The sequence below is a fragment of the Dendronephthya gigantea genome, unplaced genomic scaffold, assembly GCF_004324835.1.
Source record: "Dendronephthya gigantea isolate DGI-Jeju-01 unplaced genomic scaffold, DenGig_1.0 000031F, whole genome shotgun sequence".
In the NCBI taxonomy this organism is placed as follows: Eukaryota; Metazoa; Cnidaria; class Anthozoa; order Malacalcyonacea; family Nephtheidae; genus Dendronephthya; species Dendronephthya gigantea.
In genome coordinates this window covers 293,962-317,858 of record NW_021163041.1, presented here as the reverse complement: position 1 = coordinate 317,858, position 23,897 = coordinate 293,962, and the positions used below count along the sequence as shown (strand labels likewise).

The following is a 23,897-nucleotide window of genomic DNA, read 5'->3' as shown; positions in this document are numbered from 1 at the left end:
AATAGCTAAAAACACGCACGCTTTGTAACACACGAAAAGACACACACGCTTTGTAATACATGACATTTGTTTTAATAAAATGACTGAATGACTGAATGAATAAAATTTTGTGTATTTTGTGTTTTATTTCCGGTGTTCGGTGAGGGTTTTTCTCCAGGATCTCTGGTTTCCCTCGTAATCAAAACAGTGTCCGTGTGTTCGGAACCGCGTTTATAGTTGGATTTCCATTTTAAGATTAAACATTCTCACAAAAAATTTCATGAAAGCTGATGTCACTTGATTGAAGCATTATACATCTGTACCTGGTCTAAGTCTCACTGTAAGTAAGCTATTCGCAAAACGAAGAATGTTTTGCAACCCAGGAGACATTTTCTCTTGTGGCGTCAACGCCTTAAAGTGCACATGAACATATTAAACGAATTTAGGAAAATCAAGGTTGAATAAAATTTAATATATAAGAATGGTATTGGAATGGAATCTGACTGTACACACGGTTACAGGGTTAAATTCCCGGTACACCGTCGTTCTTTAGGCGACGAAGCAGAGATTAAAATTAAGCCAAATTTCACTTGGCAAGCGTACCCTTGTGTCGTGTTAACCAAGACTATTTTGAATTTATAGAAAACCTGTTCCGACGCAATCATGCCGTGCAAGTTCAAGAAAGTACAAGTACCTAACAACAAAGAAGTAATCCAAGCAAAATCTGTGTATGCGTGGCCAATCGAATACAGATTATTCGGACTTTTCGAACCAACTCTCAATGGAGATTTATAGACACACATCATAATCCTGCCGATCATGCCACAAGAGGCGCACCGTAAGAAATTTAATACACCGGCGATGGTTTGAGGGGCCAGAGTTTCTGATCTATCCTGAATAGGAAGACAACATTCCTTATCTCGAATTCACAGTACGAAATGAAGGTCCTGAGCTGATATCTGAGATAACCATTAAAGCTACGCAATTGTGTGAAAAGGAAAAGCTGAATCCAAAAAAATTTGAACGTTTCTCTAGTTAGTCTCGCCTCCAACGAGCACTGGCTAACCTGATCAACTTGATTTGGCAATAGAAAAGAAGAAAAACATAGGAATTCGACTCAGTCATCGCCCCAACATACAGAAACAATGTTTTGAGGTTTCTTCCATTAGAGTGGTAAAAAAAAGCAGAGTCGATCATAATAAAGTCCGCTCAGAGAGAATGTTTTGGAACTGAAATCGATTTACTCAAAGAAGCATCTGGAAAGAAATGTAGCAATGGAACTCTAAAGACTTCAAGTCTGTACAGTCTTACCCCTTCCTGGATAGAGATGGCATTCTCCGAGTTGCAGGTTGATTACGTAGATCAACCGTAAAGTACCCTGAGAAGCATCCAACAATCCTTCCAAAGAAGCGCCAAATCTCAAAACTATTGGTTCACCATATCCATAACAAAATCCATTACCAAGGACGACTGATTACACTCGGCGCAGTACGGACGGCGGGATACTGGATCATCGAAGAAAGTCGTATGGTATCGAAGTTAGTGAATGATTGCGTAACGTGAATAGTTTTCATCAAAGAATGTAATTCTATTTAGTTTTGAACTATTTCGAGGCATTTAAAATCGAATTTGAAATTTCAAAAAATTGACTTAAACTTACGATTTTTCCAATTTTTCTGAAATTTTGAAATTCATCACAGTATTGATTTTTGTGTTTAAAATAAATGATTTTCATCGAAGAATGTAATTCTACTTAGTTTTAAAGGCGTTCAACTGAATTGTTTTCTTCAAAAAACGTTATTTTACTCAGTTTTAAACCATTTCGAGGTATTTAAATGTATTTTATCTTATGTATTTATACAGTATATATTAGATATATTTGACTTAATTGGGTTATTATATATCTCTCGATATATCTAATATATGTTCTGGGATTAGTCAGACGAATCCTTTGTTGCAAAGGAAAGAAATATGTTAACACACATACATACATACGTCTAATCTTTCATATACTTGATGCCTTTAATTTGTCCCTTCGCATGCACAAAACACACACCCCTCCTCCCCCACTAGGGGCAGTGTGATAGGCGAGGTTTACTCAGTTATACCGTGGGCTCTCTTTTCTACGGCTGCATATCACTGACCTCTTTAACCTCCCTCTGTACAAGACATGCACATGCGTTAGCAGCTGCTTTCTTGTTTTTCGGTGGATCCAACAGTTCCATTAGCTTTACACGTAATATGATTGTCCGTTACACCATTAGGCATTTCTCTGTTTCTGTCTTCAGAATTACGCTTAGAGTTATTTTGTACATGCTGAGGGTGTGAACCATTCACACTGTCTTTCTTTCTCAATCGTCCTTGATGTGCTTTTCGCGCCATTTCTAAGAGTTTCTCAGAACTTGTCCCACCAACCTCCTGCACTAGTTCAGAGAATCTGGATGAAGACTTTTGAAGTAATTCATATGGTTCGTCGAATTCTACTAATCGACCTTCGTGCAATACCTAAAATAAACAAATTATCATAAGCATAGTTAGATCTTGAATGCAAACTTCTTGACCCTCGCGATTTTTGCAGTTGCCCGATTTCGGAGCAGCACGTTTAATTTATATCGTGATATTAAATTTTTGGCGTCATAAACCTTTTGCTGCTTTGCGTCATAAAGTTACTGCAATTTTGGAAAAATTTTATGTAAACGTTCTCAATTCCAAGCAACCCATGTTTGATGATGAAAATCTGGGCGCTTACCATTTACCTTGGGGTAAACTGCGGTCAGAAAAGCGAATAAAAGGAATTTCCATCGGAAATTTCCGAACTTCTTCGTGCCATTTGTTTTCCGACCGAAAGTTCAGAATCCCTAAGGTAATCGGTAAGCACCCTTGGCATGTTTACCATGACTCTTTCTGAATCCATAATAGTATTGAGACGGTGAGCAATCGTTAGAACTGTGCAATCTTTAAACTTATTTCTCAGAGTTTCCTGAATTAAACTGTCCGTCCTGAAAAACAAAACATAAAACTCCTGTTGAAAAACGAATGACATCATTAGTTTTTTGCTGTTTGCGGGCCCTTGGCAACACCCCACTTTTATTCTCAGCTTTCTCAGCAAACAAAATTTGAATTTTTGGTAATAACTTACTTATGATCAACATTAGCTGTTGCTTCATCAATAATCAATATTCTGTTACGTTTTAGCAGAGCTCGCGCCAGGCAAATTAATTGACGCTGACCAACGCTAAGGTTACTGCCAGATTCAGATAGTAAAGAATCCAATCTGTCAGGAAGATTTTCAACGACTTCTTTCATTTGGACCTATACAGAGGATCACAAAAGTTTGATTGGAAAATGCTTCAACCTTTACCATGTTCGCTTTTCTCAATTAATATAATGACTGAATGAAACAATGTGAGTAAATTATAATTTTCATATTTAGGCAATTCAATTAATTGAAATCAGTTAGCGATCACATGATTATACAAAAAGTCACAAAATTCTTGTTCAGCACACCTGTTCCAAGGCGTCCCAGATCTCTATATCAGAATGTTCACCGAATGGATCCAAATTCTTCTTTACACTACCAGCAAATATTATGGGATCCTAAAATATAATGCAACGATTACCAGTATATGTAGGCGTTGAAAAGATCCTTCCCAGCTATACATCATCATTATATAATGGTGAGCTTTGAGAACATTAATAATAGGGAACTTAAACACAGAGTAGAAAACAGGCACAGGTTTGGAACTAGCTGGTCTAAACACAGTAAAGGTTGATTTGTAATTTCATTCACATCTTATATTATGCATATATACCTGAGGTATTATTGACAGTTTACTACGAAGATCTCTAAGACCCATTTCTGTTATAGACACTCCGTCAATTCTTATTACACCATTAGGTTCGGCCAGGCGAAAAAATGCGGAGATTAATGACGATTTACCAGCTCCTGTTCGGCCTACAATCCCAACCTAACAGATCACATACTATATCATTCTAATGTACATGAATGCCAAGACTTTAATAAATAAATTTTAAAACGGTTGTTAAATATTCGACACTAGGAATGGCCGAGACTAACTTAAAACCACGCTGGCATATATTTTAACTAGTTCTATTTAAGAAAATGACGACAACGTCAAGCTAAAAGTTAATTTCCGTTAATAATTTCGTTTTTAAGCCAATGCCAACTTACTATTGCATTTGAACAAAAAATTGATAATAATCCGCTTGAATTTACTTTTTTACTCTGTATGGTAGTTAGGTTCTTCCATTAAAAATAGAGACAATCGCTTTTTCTCACCTTCTCCTTGGATCTTATACAAAAATATAGATCATTTAAAACGCGAGGGAGTGTTGAGTGATAAGAAAAACACAGTTTCTCTCCAGAAATAATTCCATATTGTGGCCATTCTTTAGATGGCTTGCTTTCCTTAACTTCCAACTCTGATTCTGGTTCCAAATCACAGTATTCGAGTACACGCTCAACAGAGACCATCTATAAATTAAACAGGGTCATTTTACGGTTTGTTATATAGTTACCCTTCCAAGTTGTCGTAACTACTTGCAAGTCGATATAAAAAAACTCTATGGTTAGTGGAATATTCACCTGATTTTCGACCTCTGCGGTTTGTCTAACACAAAATTGGAACATCCCAAACAATTGTTTCGTATAAAGCAGAGCCAAGCCCACCAGTGTCGCACTTACACCTGTAGGTATTATACAAATACGACATTTTGAAATTTTACAAGACTGCATGTGAATATCTGACAAAGAGGGATTTACATCGTAAGTCATACTTTTCATTAATTTAATTCAACTTTAATTCATTAATTATAAGAAAGTTAGTTATCTTCTAAGCTTTTTAGATATAATCAAATACAACATACTCATCCCAACTTCTTCCGCTGCCAATGGTGCGAACACAACAATGGCGAAAAAGACGAAACATAACATGTCAAGTCGAAACCCAAGCCATCGAACCCCAGTTAAGATTAAGAACCACGCAGAGGTGTGGCGATCTTGATATTTGTTGTATTTTCTCAGGAAATGTGGTTGTGTATGTAAAGCTCGGATAGTACATAATCCTTGTAATGTGGCTGATACGTGCGAGTATATTGGACTGCGATCTATATAAATTGGAAAGCATTGGACAAGGCTATTAGTAGAACTTTTAACCAAATTTTGGATATAACACCTGCCTAAAATAGATAATGGTTGTATTAGAACAAATTTTGGTAGTTAAATCGCAGTTAAGTTATACAACAATGTGACAACTCTCTTACGTCTGGGCAGTTTAGTATCACATGCAACATGAAAATAAAACAAACAGACAAAGCAAGTTTGTCAGATTGCGACTGACTAATTAAATTAGCCAAATACATTCCTCAGTATGTCCTTAAGAAGACGAAGAAAAAAAAGACGATTAAAAAAGGTTATATACGGCCGTGTTTAGCTCCTTTATTTATCTTCGCTGGCAACTCTTATATGCAATGCTATATAGCAAGGGAACATAAACAGACTTACTTAGAGATTCAATTCTCTTGATTTCTCTCGCTGTTTTAACATAATACTGACGTAACCAGACGAATATTATAACAACAGGTATAGCACCAATCAACAAGTATGGCTGTGAAGTAACACTCAGCAGAATAATAGCAACAGCTAAGACAACCAGCTGGAAAAGAATATTGAGATTAATCAACTTCAGTCAAGATCAATCTTATATATAGCTTAAACTTTCATTCTTGCACTCGGTGCTCATCACAGGGTGGTGTCGTATAGTGTGCTTATTAGGAAATGATAAACAGAGATCTATATAATATAGAGATCTTTATAACGTTATAATCATGCAAACAGTTCCAATGCTTTTAAACAAACAAAATTGTTAATTATCCCTGGGCATGCAGTTGATATCAAGCTAATGTCTCTGTTTATGTAGCTGGATAGACAAAGTTTTTTACGATTTATTGATATCGAACAAGCTTTAACACGTTTTGGAAAGTAAATAAAATAATTTAATATATGTGGGTGTGACTTTATTAGATATCCAAGGAAGTCCAAAAAACCATGAAGGGTGAACCCTGACCTGTGTTGCTTCGTAGAATGTTGCGGGAAGTAGATCATCCATAAAGCCAATGTCCTTCGAAAAACGATTAAGTATCCGACCTGAAAAGAAGGCGAACATCAAAGCCTGCATACAATATAACTTTTCAAGGTATTTTCCGCCATCTTGCAGCGAGCGCGAAGATAACAGAAAATTCAAGGGTGCCATGCATCAAAAGGCTTGTACATGCATGCATGTCATGTATGTCGCTATATTGAATCTTCTACTGTTCTACTGTCTTCCAAGATAGAGGGATTACCTTGAACTCTCATAACAACAAAGAAAAATTATACTAATATCACATAAACTAATAAATAATAAACGTCATTTTAAAATTGACGATTTTTGCAAAAAGCAAAAAAGTATAGCTCACCAACTGGATTTGAATCGAAGAAATAAATCGGAGCCCGGAGTATAGCAGCGAACATTCTATTATGAAGATGTTGTGATGCGTTGATAAGAATATAAAAGAACAGTAGTGCTCTGGTTAAGGACAATATGATGCAACCAGCGACCAATCCGACATAGACGCTGATATTTCGAGTTCTCTCTGAATCTATGACATCCTCAGAGCTGTTTTCTCGAGCATGTATTGTTTCTCTGTCAGCCCTAAATAGAAATAAAAATAGTTCTTGTAGTGCTTTCAGTTTGTGGTGGTAGTATGCGTAATGTCGTGCATAGACAACAAAAAAGAATGCTAGGAGAAGAATCAAAGCCAACAACGAAGGGAAGACAATTACGGACCCGTATAAGAACACCTAAATTTTGAAAATAATGTACATAATATTTCACAATATCATTCAATATCGTTTTCACATGCAGCAAAGTGTGTAACATACCATCTTGCCAGCCACCAATCCGATACAAGTACGCATGCCTACATTAATAAAAAGTTATTAACCTATGAAATGGAATTGGATCCTATCATCATCCCATCCTAGCTATTGCATTATATACATGCATGTTTGGCAAACCGTGATTTACCTGACCAAGTAGAAATATTGCAAATGCCAAAACTGCCATGAAAGCGCTTGTCCCGGCCAAAACATAATCTTTATAAACTCTCCACGACACACTTCCTTTAGATCTTTCTTCTTCTTTTTCTCCCTCATTTTTCTACACAGAAAAAAAATCATTTAGAACTACAGTGAAAAAACCCCATGGTTCTTACACAAATTCTAAATTGCGCACGTTATCTTAACGAGAGTTCAAAAATTAACATTGTAATGATGAGCGGAAAAGACAAACATCCAAATATAGCTAACATGCACTTACATCTCTGTGTACTTGACTCAATTCCAAATCGAGGACACTGGCTGAAGCCACAGAAGCCAAAGAGGAACTCCGTGTTCTTCTTGGAAATACCGTGTGCAGTAGCTGAGCTGAAAAATTTGCTTGGCCAATACTATGTAAAGTTAGATTACTTCCATGGTTGGAACAAGTCTCGAGGTTTAACATCGAGTCGCCTGCCATGAGTACTGAATCACGACCGCCAGTCATGATATACATAGACCTTGTGTCGTTCATATTATGACAACGCCGGTTGCTTTGAGGAGTGAAGGATCCTATAGCAACCGGATGCCAAGACTGTCTGTGTGGGCATTTCTTTTTACTTCTACTTATATACATATCAAGTAACTGTCTGTTGCTGATTCTTTCATGGGGCGGCGTGCTTAATGATCTTTGTAGGTCAAGTTTCTGTTTAAATAACAACGATGTTGGTCGCTTGTCAGTCTTTTCATTAAGTACTACTTCATCCGTGTCTACAAGACCTTCCTTAACTTCCTCCGGTTGAACCAGCGAGACGATGTCCAAACCAATTTGAATAAGATACTCAAGATTACCGTAGCCGACCACCTTACCCTATATGTAATAAACAGAATTGCCGAAGGGAATCTGGATAATGGGAGAGCTGTATATTATATTTTCATGCTGCAATTAATGTCTTAATTTTTGTCACGAGTAAAATTTTCTGGCGTAGACAGAGCAAAAACATTAGGAGCATTACCAGTTAACGAACTGGCATTATTCTGACGAAGGGAATCGTCTTTCAAAGCTTTTACGCTATACCGATTATATTTGCTTTTCTATACTGTCTTAAAGGTAAATGTGTGCCTAGAACTGATTGAACTTAATTACGTACCTCTTGCAAACATAGAATGGAATTTGAGTCTTTCAAATATTGAAGCTGGTGAGACACAAGAATACAAACTTTGGATTTTAACAGACCGCGAATACATCTGGAATATGAAGATAAATTTTAGGTTAGAAAGCTGTATAAAAATATATGTTGTTCAAATACACTATACAATAATCCAAAAAACCTTCGTATCTTCGTTTTAATTAGCAGCAGCAAAAAAATTTTAGTTAACTTACTCATCGAATATATGTTTACCAACGATCGAATCAACAGCGCTAAGAGGATCATCCATTAAATAAACATCAGCGTCGTAATATAAAGCCCTAAATGGACACAAAATGGCCAATATGTCTACGTTGAGAAATGTTTACATTGTGTGAGCACCAGAAAGCTTTGTTTAAATCTTAGTTATTTTACCTTGCCAGGTTCACGCGAGCTCGTTGTCCACCACTTAATGTCACCCCACGTTCACCGATTAATGTCTGGTCACCTTTATGAAAATCTTTGATATCCTGGAAATAAATCTTTATCACTCAATTCCGGTAGAAAAAATCCGTCAAAAACGCAGTTATAAGATTGGCTTTGTACTTACATGCAAACGAAACTCGTATTGACCAACATACCTTATCTAAAGCGCAGGCTTTTATAACTTTGTGGTATTTTTCTCTGTCATATGTTTGTCCAAACAAAACATTCTCTTTCAATGTTCCAGAGAAGACCCATGCTGATTGCGATACGTACGCAATGTTACGGCTCATATGTACCTCTCCACTTGTCAGCGGTAGCTCGTAAAGAAGGGCCATCAGTAGAGAAGACTACACAAAGAACCGAAATTAAAACTGAATTGCATGCAAATATCAAGGGCGTGGCCATGAGGAGTAGCTATATAGGGCTAGCCTAGGGAAAATGGTTCACGTGCGGTTGAGCACACAATGAAAAGAGATGGGTTAAGATACCCCGGTTCTGCTTTACGGGTACGGGTATCGCCATCTTGTTTACCGATTTCTGATAATATCAACGTCTTTACTTGTAATTTCTACCCGTTTTTCACATTTTACCAAATAATTAATGCACAAATGCTTGTCAAAGTGTTAACAATCTAGTATGACAAACATCAAAAGGGAAAGTTACTATTTTCTAATCGGTTTTCGTACGTCGAAATATTTTGAATTTATTGTAAAGTTATAATTTGGTTTCCGTTCTACGGGTACGGGTATATATTGTGTATATTACCCATACTCGTAAACTGAAACCGGGGTACGATTCGTAGGTATATTTTAGTTTTGATGATGAACAGGTTAGCTGTAATATCGATTGTATCTACCTTTCCGCTACCAACTGGTCCAATCACCATAAGAAGTTCGCCCTAAAACATGGAGGAAGCAACAAATTATCGTCTAAGATTATTTGAAGGAAGACAGGCAGGCAGACAGGCAGGCGAGGACATGTGTACAAGCAACTGATATCATACATACATTGGCTTGTCACTTACTGGTGAAACTTTAAAGCTGATTTCCTTCAAAGTTTCGTCGCGATCCTACAATTTCAAGAAACTGGAAGTAAGTCATGGAGGACTTGAGGCTACAGAACAAACTTAGGTTAGCGAATATGCAGACTCTGATTTTTAACATTGTCAATCATACTTTGTCCCATGATGCATTGATACGATTCACAATAACGTCTCTTGGATTTTTCCGCGTTTCATCCAACATCGGTACAACGCCTTCGTCTATTAACAGGAACTCCTGGAATAAAACGAATTTTCGTATGATAACGAATTTCAACAAGGCGGCTCCAAGAAGAATGATATTCACTCTATATATTCACTTCTTGGAAAAGTACTCTTTATTGGATTAAAATGTTGTGAAACATCAAACATCTCACAAACATGTATGGTCGTTAACATGTTGGTAGAACTTGTTAGGCCTCGTATATTCTCCCGACCGTAGCTCTGCGATATTCTAATTGCTAGTATACTTCGTGTCTCTGATACTACACAACAGGAACCTTAATCTGTATATTTATTCCACTTTAGCACATCATATCCACTTCCATACAAACACTTACCTGTATGCGTTTCATGCAAACTCCTCCCTCCTTCAAGAACATGATACTGCTTGGAACAAATATTGTCATTACCACTCTTGCTGACATAAATATTCCTATGACTGTAAAGACTTTCTCAGAGGTCAGAATATTACCAGTAAGTACGTAAGTAACGAACATAGCAAGAGTCATGATTGGGATAGCGATGATGAATATTGATGCATTTAATGCACGAAATCTCGATGTTCTTTTGATCTTATCGCTTTCTTTCCTAAAACGAAATTTAACAGCTAATACTTCTTGTCTTCTTCAAATAAAACTAAATATTTTAGCATCAGGAAACCCCAAAAAAGTGTCATGCATACAGAGAAATAAAGTTTGCATACGTTATGATTATCATGTTGATATACGAGTTTTATTAAGTGTACAGTGTTGTACTCGTGAAATCGATGGTCAATGGGCAATTGTCATGAAGATAGAAAATAAATTTAATTGAGATTTGATGGATATGTACAGTGTCTGAAGCTGCTAAAAAATCAAACAAAAGCAAACTGAAAAGTATCATAAACGCTAGCTATATCTCTTTCAACATACATTCTCACTTTGCTGACCAGTTCATCAAAGGAATCCTCCCAAGTGTACATCTTTATAATTCTCATTGCACAGATCACTTCATTCATGACTCCAATCCTTTCGTCGGTAAATGCAGCACTTTTCATCCTAAAAAAATGAAAAAAAAACATTATAGTGATACTCTCCTCACATTATCATACAAATATTATTTTTTTAACGTTATTTTCATAAATGTGTTTTAAATGCAACTATAGATTGGATGGAAAATTGAGCTGACTGGTTTCAGGATTGGATTCCGGCGAATCCTTTGGAATTTTCAAGTTTATGTTAAAAAAATTACTGATATACCAACTATATACAATGATTGCAATACTTATATTATAACCTATTAATATACTAACTTTAAAGTGGCGAAGAACCGTCCAATCCAGGCTTGAAAAGGCACCAGCAGCAAGAGCAAGACGAGACCAGGTAGAAAAGATATCCCCATCTCCCTCCAACATAAATACGACGTTGCAGCAATGATGAATGGAGCAACAATTAAATAGAGAAGGAAAAATGCAACCTGAAAATAATTTTCGAGACATTGAACTATAGTGAAGTGCAAAAATTCGCGCGATATTTTGCACTAAAATTTTCACTTTTATTTTAGACTGATGTTTTTGTGTCTTTACTTGCCTGGTCCAATTTTTGCACGTCGTTCGTTATCAAATTTACAATCTTTCCCGTAGTGGTTTCGCTTAGCGAAGAATGATTCATTTTCAATGCCTAAAGGCGATTGTAAAAAGGTCCTTTTTTTTAAAATGAGAAAATATTTCTAATATATTTTCCACGAAATATTAGTTCCATCGAATGTACAATGGCTATATGGTTTGAATGGCTATTTCGTATGAATTTCCAACTACATTTTTTGTAGTTAAACCGAGTTCACGATTCTGATGCTGCATGATTAGTATTTATAAATTAATATTGACCTACCTTCCGGTAAATCAGAGCAGCGGTAGCAATTCTCAAATGCATACCAGCTCTCATTACGCCAAGGAACATAGGATGGTGTACTATAGCTTCACCTAGAGCACACGCTATTATAATGCCGGCGTAGAGGTAGGCGTTCCATTTTTCTTCATCAGAACCAACCGTGAAATAAGCAACTAGTTTCCCAATGTATATAGGTTGAACGAGACGAAACCCTTCCTGGAAAAAAGGTAAATGAAAAGCTAGGTATATAACAATTTTCGTGGAACAGTTGCCTGTAGTGGACCTTGATTAATACTAAGAAGACTTGAGACACAACACTACTAGTATACATACCTTCAAAAACATGTATATAACATTTGACAAATAGCTGAAGCCAAGGAATTTTGCAAACGGGGTGAAGAGGCTAGGTTTTTCTTTCGTCATTTTTTCTTTGATCCAATGTCTGCCAATGAAAATGTAGTAAAATGAATATCCACGCATAATACATTCATTACATTGGTATAGATTTGTTCCAAGTCTCTTCTTCACTTCTTGTATATTATTTACACAACAGGTGAACTTATACATCCATGAAGTCAAGAAGCGACTTGGAGCAATCATAGACATGTTTTAGCCTAAAATACATAACGAGGAATTAATCTGGTTTCTGCGCTACCAATTTTGCAAAAAATAGGAAATGGTTGAAAAGAGGATGATATGCCTCTTCCGTAACATTCCATTTTCCATTCTGTCATTGCTGTAGGAACAGACAGATGTGAAGAAGAAAATTTTCACCTTTCCAACTCATCTGCAAGTCCCAGCGTAGCATCCTCAGGGAGTACATCATATATGTCGTTATCATCCAGTGCACCTTTACTGCCTTTTTTAAACAGGTTATTTAACCACCTGCAACATGCAAAACATAACGTTTGTGAAAAATAAATTATCTTCGTAATTGATCTTTTCTCTAAGTATCTACTAAAAATTGATCCTGAACGATCAAAAATTCGTAGAACCCAGCATGGTTTCCACTTGTATAGGGAATGTATGATGATATATATTTCCTGTCAAAGGAAAAAGATAATTATGAAATCACGAGAGCGTAAGTCCTATTGGTCCACATGGAATGATAAGAAGCATGCAGATGACCATTATTGTACTTATTAATTATGATATTGTACACAATGAGGTCTCAAAGTAGCAATAGTAAAGAGCTGGTGGTGGAAGGCAAATGGAGGTACTAATCCCGTATCATGCACTGATATTTCGTAGTCTCACGCGTCATTCGTCTGTTTTGATCAGTATCACTGACATTCACTTTACCACGTAGCAATGAATTAAAGCATAGGTTCCCGGGTCCCCCTCCCGACGATCTAGAGACATTAATATTGCGTGTGATTTCAAGCAATTCACAAGCACTTCTAAAGATTAATGACTTCTTAAGTACTTCGGAAGTGGCATTGACAAGGTCAATGTGAAGAAATGGGAATAAAAAACTGATCATGTCGTCTTGCATGAATCTTGTGTACTATGCAAAATTGTCCGAGAACGCGGTAACCACAATGGGATTTCACTGATTCCGACATTCAAAACGGGATGAACAACGGGACCAGCAAGTCCCGATATTTCTTTTCCATGATGTCTTTCTATCAGACGTTTTAACAGCAGGAACATTTGTCTCGTGCTGACACGAGTGATTGACTTAAAGAATTACAATTTACTCACAGAACGCGAACACCACGACATAAAACGAATAATGAATTTCATTAGAGATGATGGCGCATTATTCTGGTACATTTGATATCAAAAAATGCTGCGGCCACTGTGATAATCCGTTTGTGACGTCTTAAGAATAGTTATAAGCTATAAACCTTGTTTAAATACTGTGTTATAATCAGTGCATGGCGAGAGAACCGTACGTAAGACTTCACAAGTGCATGAAGAAAAGGGATGCCCGTTCAAATTTTCGTGACGGATAATTACTCCTCTTTTCTTATTACAGACCTGAAGTTTTATAAAACGTCATGCAAGCTGTTTTCCAATTTTACTAAGCTATATTTTTCACGTAGTGAGGAGTTTTTCTGGTTTCTTGAGCTATTTGATCTTAAACATACACCTGAATAATAATTAATGCATTGAGCAGCTTTACGCCTGAATCTGGGTCATGTTTTACCACTGACAAACAATTAAGCCAACAATGCTAAGTTGCACATTTCGACTAAAATATCCCGGCGTATAGCAAGATGGATTAAATTTACAGAACATTGGGTATTATATATAGTAGAATGAAATAGAGGAGGGGGGGGGGTGAGAAGCTGAAACCCTTTCAATACCCTCTTCCCTAGTCCTGCAAGTCACACGTTACTTGACAAAACCTAATGCAAAATTCATGCTTGTTAACCGGTTACGATACTAGCAAAATGCTACGGTACTAAGTCGCATTAGGTTAGCAATAAAGTGAAACACTTTTATGTCAGATACAAGAACAACGTTCTATAATCTGGTTTACTCTCAGCTCTCTTTTGTTTCTATTATTCGAATATCAAATTGAATATGCACCTGAAGGACTATTGATATATGTATTCGATAAGCATAATTGAAAGCATATGCAATTGTTGGATTTGAGAACAAGTAGAAATATGGTTTAGAAAGGGTTAACGCCTATAAATTTTGCCATATATCACTTTTTTCTACTATACTTATACATATCTACCGGCTTAGAAAAAAGAGGATCCGGTTTAAACGTAAATTTTTATGAACGCCTTTTGTCTTCTTGAACCAAAGACTAGAAATTCAACGTCAAACAGTACGGCTTAAGTCAACTACCCTGCATTGTTTTCAGTCCAGATCCACTGTGCATTCTATATATATATATATACATATATATATAATATATATATTATATATATATTAATATATATATATATATATATATATATAATATATAGGCCTTATTGCACTATTAATTCAATTAGTTCACTCTCGATAAGAATCGTTGCGTATGTTTACAGAAATAGCAAACATGCTGCGTTTAATTTGCTCTTCGGAAAATAAGAAAGAACTCATAATCGTCATTCTGATTTCTAAAGAAACTGAACTTTTTACATGTTTTCGCCGAACATTGTTAAAATACATCATAAACTTTGCAATAGATAACAAGATTATACTTAGCGGTAACAAATTATACGGCCGCATGCAACATAGGCGTACAGTAAACCACAGTTAAAAACTGAATATAAACCTTTATAAATGTAGCAAATTATCACAGGTCGAAAACGACATGAATATATTGCACGTTGTATTGTTTGATAAGGTCAAGTGGCATAGCACAGATTGTATACAATTATAAACATCAAAGCATATGCACACAAAAAGATGTTAATTAATAAACAGAGCAGGTCTTACCCGTGCTTTCTGTCAAAATTCAATTGGGTTAAAGATGTTTACACTTCTGTCTTACAGACGGCGTTACGAATTTTGCCTTACAAATACTAGCGCCTTTAAAAAACGGAATTTTTTAGGTAATACGTTTAATGGCGTAAGTTTAGAGAGAAATATTGTATATGTTACATAAACTCCCTGCTGAACTGGAGTATGACAAAGCAATTAAAAATGCAATATTTGCCGAAATTATTGGCTTATATCACAAACAAATACTTAATCGTTTCTCCTAATTTTGTATCTGTAACAAGTGCACTTACAGGTTAATTAGTCAAATTTGATAATGCTTAACAGTTATTTTTACCATGCGTGTATTGCGTCGTTACGTTGTTGTTGCAGTTGTTATTAAGCGACGTGACAATAGCGGAATCCAATAGGCAACAACACTAATATCGGGTATATGTACTATTTATATCAAAAGTATCATCAAACAATTCTCACAGTTTATTCAAAGTATTAGGGAATGATACAGTCAAGAAGCCTTTGAGATGTTGTATTAGTTCAATACATTTATTGAAAACAATAAAAATAACATAAATGCCGAGAAATACCATCCTTAGAAGAGAATGCTGAATGTCACTACATAATAGTCATCACATACACGGTAATTAAAAATCTGGATTATTTAATAATTCGAGAATACAGGCAGTGATTCAACTGTTAGCGACGCCCCAATGTTATACGAGCAATACTGTAGACGACAGATGTTTACTATGAAAGATTTTGTAGACATACTCACCCTTGCGTGAGTTGCCGCGATAGTACATTGGCAACACGAGCCGGGTTGTTCAAAGGCTGCGAGCTTTCTTGCTGCTCCATCAGCGATCGAGGCACATGAGATGTTAGGAAACTCATGGGATGAAAAAGAAAAAAGCATAAGTAATTAGAATGGAATCTCTGAGCAAACACCACAAATTGCAGACAAATATTATCTCCTTGTCTTTCATGGCTATCAGTTTACCGATCGAGATCCCCAACTACCGGATCATTATTCCACAATACGAATTTTATACCCGGCTTGATTTTCAGCGAGCAAGCTTTGGGTGGGGCCAGTTTGTAGGAGTTCCTCTGTCGCGTTTTTTGTGTGTACGTATACGCACGTAAAAGTTTAAAATAATTTAAATTATATTTATGAAACTAACGATTGAATAGATGCATAGGGTTACATGGATTCTGTTGACGATTTGCTGGGTTTTCTCTGGCATAAAATTAATTATACAACAACTTAGAAGGTTTTAAGCTTTTACGTGCGTGTACGTACGTTCAAAAAACGGAAAGAAGAAAGCAACCTTTAGTGTAGAGCAGAATCAAACACGGGACAGAGGACTTGGTAAGTCGAATGTTTGAACTGACTTCTCACTCTCCGGACGAAGGCCCTCAGGTTGAAACGTCGAGAAGTGTTTTGTCTATTTTAGGCAGTTGTTATACTACATTTGATGCTAAGTTGTTTGAAGACGCTGGCACGCTGCTCCCTGGTTATATTGGAACTTGTAACCACTATGTTAAAAATATTTCACATGAAGTATGTTTACACTGAGTTTTATATCCAATGGAATCTTGCAGACAACGATCTAAGTTTAATGCTTACCTGGAACGCCCTAACTCATCATTGTCCACTAATATTCCCCTCGAAGAATTCATTTTCCTGTGAATAGTAAAGTAGTAAATAAAAAATGGAATAAAAAGTGACTGAGGTTGATTAAAAAGAATTTTGAGAAAGTTAACCTTTTCCTGTTTCCATTTCGTGTAAAAGTTTTTGCATCAGACAGATAAAGTTTTTTTAATTTACCAGACGTTGATACAAAGTGTGAGGCTTTCACCTTTTTACAGTCTTTAAGCAAAAATGTTTCACGAAGACCATCTTTTCCTTATATAGCTATGGTGTAATATATTTCAGTGAGATTTTTATTTATACAAAACAAAATTGACGTAAAGAAAAGTTGACCGATGGAAGAAAGCAAGTAGTTTTCGTTACTCCATATTCTTGTGCGATATTCAATTAGGATGATTTTTTACATTTCCGTGTGTGAGACTGAGAAAAGACTTCGACGTTTCGGGAAAGTACATTTTTATTAGTCTGAAACTGACTCTAAGAAATACGCTCGTTGTCGTTGATCGCCACGGCCTACGGAGATAAATATATCAAGGCTTTTTCAGTTTAAGGAATTTCGACTACTAAGAAAAAGGGAGTAAAAATAAAGACCTTCGTGCTATTAGATTTTGTACGTTTGCATGGCAAACATCCACTCATCTCAGGGTTATGAAGTTAAAAATCAAGATGGATAGCGAAATATTTTGCTTGCGCAATTTATATCTACAAATTAAAGTACTCAACATGCATTGAATGAGTGAGAGTGAATGGTTGGGGAAGTTCGCGGGGGCGGGCTTTAAGAATCTGCAGATTTCGACAGATTCTGCAGAATTTCGGCAATTACACGAGTAAAAACGATCAGGCTGTTGGAATACTGATATAAACAGAATTAAACAAAGTTGTGCTGTCCACATTTTTCACAGTTGTTATCAACACGACATTAAACACAGTCCGATGCTGTGCTTTCGATGATTTGGCACCCCATTTACTATCAGTTGGTGTATGATAGTGCCCCCCCCCTCACCCATTATGTGATTGTTGAATTTCTGTGCACTCAGGGCTGAAACTAGTCCCGATATGAATATTTACCTCCTCCCTAATTATCGTTCTAGTCTGGGCCCTATGTACAGTATAAGTTTCGAAAATATTCAAACATTTGAACCTGTTTGAAATGCCAAATAAACCCCCCTGGGTTTTCCACGTTATTGCATGGAAATTGGGCAGTGGCGTAGCTAGCATCGATAATTGGGGTGGGGGGCATATTCATATATAAATCTTATGTAACAGACCGTAAAGACAATTGATTTGAAAAGAAATTAATCCTGCGTATCACGAATATATGAATTTGGTCCCCCGAATTATCATATAGGTCAATTGACCGAAGAGCATTCAACTTCACTAATTATCTATAACTACTTATAAGTTATAACTTTCTCCACATTCTTGAGGACTTCGTCAGGAATTATCTACTCAGGTTTTATATGTATCATTTAACCTTAATGTTCAGGAATTATATATATCAATTAACCTTATATAACCCCGTAATTTTCCTTTGTTCAATGGCCTTGGCTCCTTATTAATTAACCTATTCTAGCATACCAGAAACAGATAAGGATTATATCTCCATGTTTTCCTGGAGATTTTGAAAAAGTGTAATTATTAAACAAACCAAGCACGTACGAAACATGAGTAAAGATGTAACACGAATACAAAGTTATTGGGGAGAAAGTGGATCAACGGTAACGAGCCTTGTTTATCGCTCGCAATCACCTATGTTAGGTATGCTGTTCGCAGTATGAAAACTCGCAACTGAAACAATAACACAAGAATGTATTTATAATTGGTCGTTATTTGAAACTAATGTAAGGCTAAAACAAGGTTGCTGAGAAGGAATGTACACATCCATTTAGCAAATCTTGCACTGTGAATATTTTTATACCATATAGTTACTTGCTCATAATTATTGTGTGTACTCATTAGCATATTCAACGCTGGCTTTCTTCTTGTTAATTATTCGACATTAATGATGGGAAGAAAAATGTGTATTAGGGATTTCATAATTTAATGTCTAAACGGCTTTAGCTTTAGGGGGCGCTTCTTTGAATGATTTAACATTTTAACGTAAGGTTTTAGTGATTCAGATTGATTCAGTTTTTAGTAATGGCTATATATTCTGGAATTTTGCTATAGATACAGAAGTAAAAATGAATATATAGCCTTTCATATCAGGTTCATAAAAATACTATTTTTTGACTCTGACAATATATGGAAATTGAATTGATGACTCAAAGAGCCTTTACTCCCGTCAAACTGCATGTCATTATAGCGAACTACTTCTACTTCACCGATGCATGTTTCTGAAGTAAAAAATAAACTTACTGTCTTTCCTGTACTGCTCTCGCGACAGCGAATGGCCAGGTGCCGTGACGTTGTAATTCCATATCAATTATACTTGCGTTATTATTGTTCCAGTTATGTTAATTTCTTTCGTGACTGGTAACGTTGATTATAATCACCGTCTAGCGCCAAGACAGGGCTATAATTTCTACCTTATGACTAGGCTCACTTAATAACATGGATGTTACAATTTAAACACTATCGCGCGTCTTCTGTGGCTCGATATATAGCGAGAGGAAACTGAACTTCCAGTGGTTTTCTTGCAACAGAAATATAAAGAAGCAAAACAGGACAGGCTTGCTATACATGTTACCAAGGTTAACACCATGCATGCGGTGAAAACAACCTTCCATACAGTGATATCACGCAAGGACATATGTTATGAAGATGGATTAAATCGCGGGATTGATAACTAACAACCCGCACACTGTAGTTTGTAGAAATTCTTTTGAAGCCAATGCAGGCGACGAACGTCTTTATTGGTTTACCAAACTTCCTGTCATGTTGTTTGTGGGTTCTATTTGTCTTTAGTTGGCAGGATATCTAAGAAACCAAGTTCCATTCAGCGAAACACTAAGTAATAAAACGAAGATACATAAATATATAAGCTAAGGGACTATAATCAGTGCTTATATAAGCATAATATTATAGTGAAGGCATTACTCGAGATTACCATCCGTTGTTATATTGACCACATATTTCGTTAATATTGTATTTAAAGGAAATGAAGAGTTTAACGATTTACACATGCATGCAGCCGGAGGTTACCTGCAAATCACTTTGATATCAAGCACATCGTGACGGAGTAGGTTTTTTGCTTTATCTTGATGCATATTTTAGTGAGGATTGTACACGCGTGGACATCGCAGCTGAGTGCTCAAAATTAACCAAGGCTATACAGAGTCAGAGTATATTACTGATTCGTTCAGACTGGCTATAGGTATCTTCGTTCAATCGGCTTATTAAAACTCCGTCGATGCCAAGTGACTGGAGTATATGAATGCAATGCAAATGCTAAAGTTAATAAGATACTTCACAGTGAATAAATTTACGGGATCTTGCGATCATTTCTCACTATCTACCCTTCTCTAAAACTGGCCCCTTGCAGCTAATACACACTCAGGGGTTGTATAGTTGATACCAAATATTAGTAGTATGATTATGTCTGTATATAATCAAAATAACAGTCAACACGTTTTACGAAAACTAACCTGTTTATTCATTCCACGATGGCTGCAACTGATAAAACCAACGGTATTGAGGTTTGAAATTTGACTTATCTGACAACCTTCGGAGCCTATTCAAAAGTGGTGGGGATATGACCAGAACCTAATGCGAATTTAATATCCCGCACAGAATTTTATGTTTCGGGACAATTAGTAGAGATCATCGATTCTCTGATTAGTGATAACGATGAAGTACATGGAACAACACTATGAAAAGGGGAACGGAGTTATTTCAGTTATGTTAAAACATATTGATCATGTTGCAAAGTGCGTGCAAGTGCACCTGGAACGTCAGTGCCCTATGTATATAGCATCTCGCATGCAAAGAATCTTTTTTCACGGAATCGGACATACCGCATCAAGCAAGTTGTTCGCGGTTCAGTATTGCGGTCAGTCAAATGTTAATACATAGGAAGACATGCACGTGTCACAGGATTTACCCAACTGTTCATTTCCCATGTAGATGTTGCCAACATCAGTTGGTCTAACACGGTAGTTAAACATCACCTATCACTGCGGCAGGAAGTGAAAGATTGTCGGCCATGTATTTTTGAATCACCACGAGGTTGGCAAACGTCCGCGGTTCCATACAGTCAGACCTTTAAAGCAAAGTTATAAGAAAAGACGAAAAAAATTATTCTAAAATAACATATAGTGTGTTGTTGTTTGTTAGCTATATATGCATGCCACTTTCCAGGTATCTGTTATCACATGAATGCAGTTTGAATTTTCAAACTTTTAAAGGATTTGCTTAAAATATGAGATGAAAACATTGATTAATACTGAGTTACTTCATTCTAATTCTCTCGCTAAGAAGCAATAGTTCACAGAAAAGCAAAACGCTTATTGATTTGATAGATTTTGTTATTCTTTGTTGTTTTTTTCTGACATTATAATTAAAAGTATTTACAGTCTTTCAAGGCCTACGAAATTTGACCCGCTCCAACAGCAATCTGGTATGTAGAAGCTAAATATGTTTAGAATCTTTATTGTGATATATTTGGTAAACGTGTCTTTCTTTGTTGTTTCTTCCGGGCAAAAATACTACAATATTTTTACAACACAGTTATAAATCAACATTCTATTGGGAGATTAACAACCATTTAGAAACACCAAGAACAATAGTTTGACACGGTTATCAAGTTCCGGTAACCAGCGAGTAGTCTTAAATTTGGACCTCATGCATAAGGATATACCCAGTCTTGCTTTGGTGAAATATTGTGTGCTCAGTTTTCTCTTAATCCTTTTAGTGAAGTCTGTACTGCACTTAATTGTTAGACGCTGGGCGAGGCGTCATCAGACGTTTCGCTGATGTCTGAGGTTCCACACCGACCGACTTCTGGTTAATTTTGAACAAATTGTTTAAAAATCTTTGGCATCTTTTGCTACTTAGTCTTGTTTCTCTCTCCATTATTTCACAAACTCTGGGAAATAAATCGTGCAATTTATGGCATGGATTAATGAACATTTACTAATTACTACTAGGGAAAGGGGAGTAACAGTGTAACGCCAGGTCGATAACCATCTTTACACCTTTTGGATTAGGGAATTGTCTGGTAAGATCGAGTGTTTCATCCACCTCAAATCCAGGGTAGTTTCGCTGAGTTATATGATGTGTTTCATATGAGGTAGAATCGCCCGTGGACATTATATATATTCTATCATATAGAACAAGCCTCGAATAATTTCTTTTATAAGAGTAAGTAATCAGCATGGTCTGATTCTACTCCTCTGAGCCAGAGGCACTGCTGCTCTAACTGGAATAATATCCTCAATAGCTACATACCATACGTATATCATATGTTAATGGTATAACTGTATGTTCTGTATCGCAAGTTATCCCAAGAATATCTACGCAATAAACTTATAAGCTACTCAGCTGGGGGAAGATCAATTGGAGAACTGTATACTTTGACTACAATATTTCTATATGTAAAGTACTTCCGCCATGCAGACCGCTCGTCCTTATTAAATATTTAGGCTGACTGGGAGATAATTTTTCGTTGTGTGCGCAAAGCACCGAAATTACAATAATGGGTTTTGAATGAGCTTTAAAACCTTGTTAGTTTTCATTTTTGAATTGCATTGAATAGTTATCTAAATAAACTATCATAACCCTAAAATGACCTATCTATCTAGGACAAATACTAACTTCTACTGACCACCCAAATTGGCAGAACAACATGCAAACAGTGCCATAGCCAACCTGACGATTTTAGTCCTGCTATGAAAATTTTAAGTATTATATTACGTTAACAGAATTTGATTGTTTTTTCACACTCAATAAACACAAAAATATTCGCATAGACTGCATAGTGGGACTAAATGAATCACCAGGCTTACTACGATACCGCATGCAACTATGTCTATAACTGCCCAAAGCACAATAAAGCAAGAGGTTACGTCCAGGCTTTGACTTTGTTAGGTATCCTGTGAGAGCAGAGCATGTTTTTCCCTGATTAATTTTTTAAGCGAATCGTTGTAAAGTTGACCTCGCATAGTAGTAACCCTGAACGAAAAACATGGCTTTCTACGGAGTAGGTAGGGCTTATATAAGCAGGAAGCTTTGGTGTTCAGTGAATAGTTTTTTTCACAGAAAAAATAAACTACCAATAAACTTTTTATTAAACCAGCTAAGGGCATAAGAATTGTAGTATTAACCTCTCATGCGTTTTTGGGTTGTATAACTGATTTTCTGATTGTTTTAGACCAAATTAACAGCAACCAAGTAAAATTTTTTTGGTGTGTAAGATTGTTACACCATATTTAGCAGTGAATCAGCTAAAAAATTAGAACAAACTTTTGTACTCAAAATTTTATTTAAATATTTTAACCTTATTTTGACTATAATATATGCATGTGGAAGGTTAAGAATCTGATCCTATTTTTCATAATTTCACCACAACTCCGAGTAATTCTAGCAGATATTTATGGACTAATGGTATTTGATTCAACACCCAATACAATTTGTGCCTTATAGAAATAAAAAATGTCAGCATTCAATTAATATCTTATCAATTATCATGGCTTGTCACGTCCTAACCTTTTGATTCCGGCATTCAAAATAGGAAACAACAATGTATGAGCTACCAACTACATGTATGCAGTTTCCACTCCAAGCACTATGATCTCTGATCAACATTGAATATTTATAATTTCATATGTACATAATTGTATTTATGTGATGTAACATAAGTATATGTTGATATGTACAAATATATAAATGTATGTACATACATTATTTAATTAAGCTATATCTGTTTTCTGTGGACAGCGCAGTTTACATCGTTGGCTTGGTGTTGTACAACAACCATAAAGAATGACGCCTAGTCCAGATAAAATGATCACAGCAACAATACAGGTCACTATCAGTTGAGGAACATTAAGTTCTGTCTTGGGTTTAACAGCCACACTGTTTTGCGAAAACCAAATTTCACCTGATA

At 36.1% G+C, this 23,897-nt stretch overlaps 1 protein-coding gene across 1 annotated transcript; it reads right to left on the bottom strand.

The window, feature by feature from the left end:
- Positions 1-1,837: 1,837 nt before the first annotated feature.
- On the bottom strand, positions 1,838-16,352 carry LOC114524501 (multidrug resistance-associated protein 4-like). The gene is made up of 29 exons (XM_028545598.1): positions 15,980-16,352; positions 12,595-12,705; positions 12,154-12,262; positions 11,821-12,036; positions 11,521-11,610; positions 11,244-11,407; positions 10,864-10,989; positions 10,291-10,540; positions 9,867-9,968; positions 9,716-9,760; positions 9,548-9,589; positions 8,847-9,038; positions 8,641-8,735; positions 8,460-8,546; positions 8,227-8,323; positions 7,359-7,946; positions 7,068-7,199; positions 6,923-6,960; positions 6,457-6,692; positions 6,066-6,145; positions 5,504-5,654; positions 4,867-5,106; positions 4,586-4,686; positions 4,280-4,474; positions 3,792-3,947; positions 3,487-3,576; positions 3,119-3,291; positions 2,873-2,978; positions 1,838-2,484 (listed from the first exon to the last, which is right to left on the bottom strand). The coding sequence occupies exons 1-29, from the start codon at positions 16,093-16,095 to the stop codon at positions 2,161-2,163; spliced, it is 4,452 nt and encodes a 1,483-aa protein (XP_028401399.1). The 5' UTR covers positions 16,096-16,352; the 3' UTR covers positions 1,838-2,160.
- Positions 16,353-23,897: the final 7,545 nt, after the last annotated feature.

Coding starts and splice junctions, on each gene's coding strand:
- LOC114524501 (XM_028545598.1), bottom strand. CDS start 16,095: ATGAGTTTCCTAACATCTCATGTGCCTCGATCGCTGATGGAGCAGCAA. Junction 9,969..10,290: donor TTTGCATGAAACGCATACAG/GTAAGTGTTTGT, acceptor GTTTTATTCCAG/GAGTTCCTGTTAATAGACGA. Junction 8,547..8,640: donor GCTCGCGTGAACCTGGCAAG/GTAAAATAACTA, acceptor GTGTCCATTTAG/GGCTTTATATTACGACGCTG.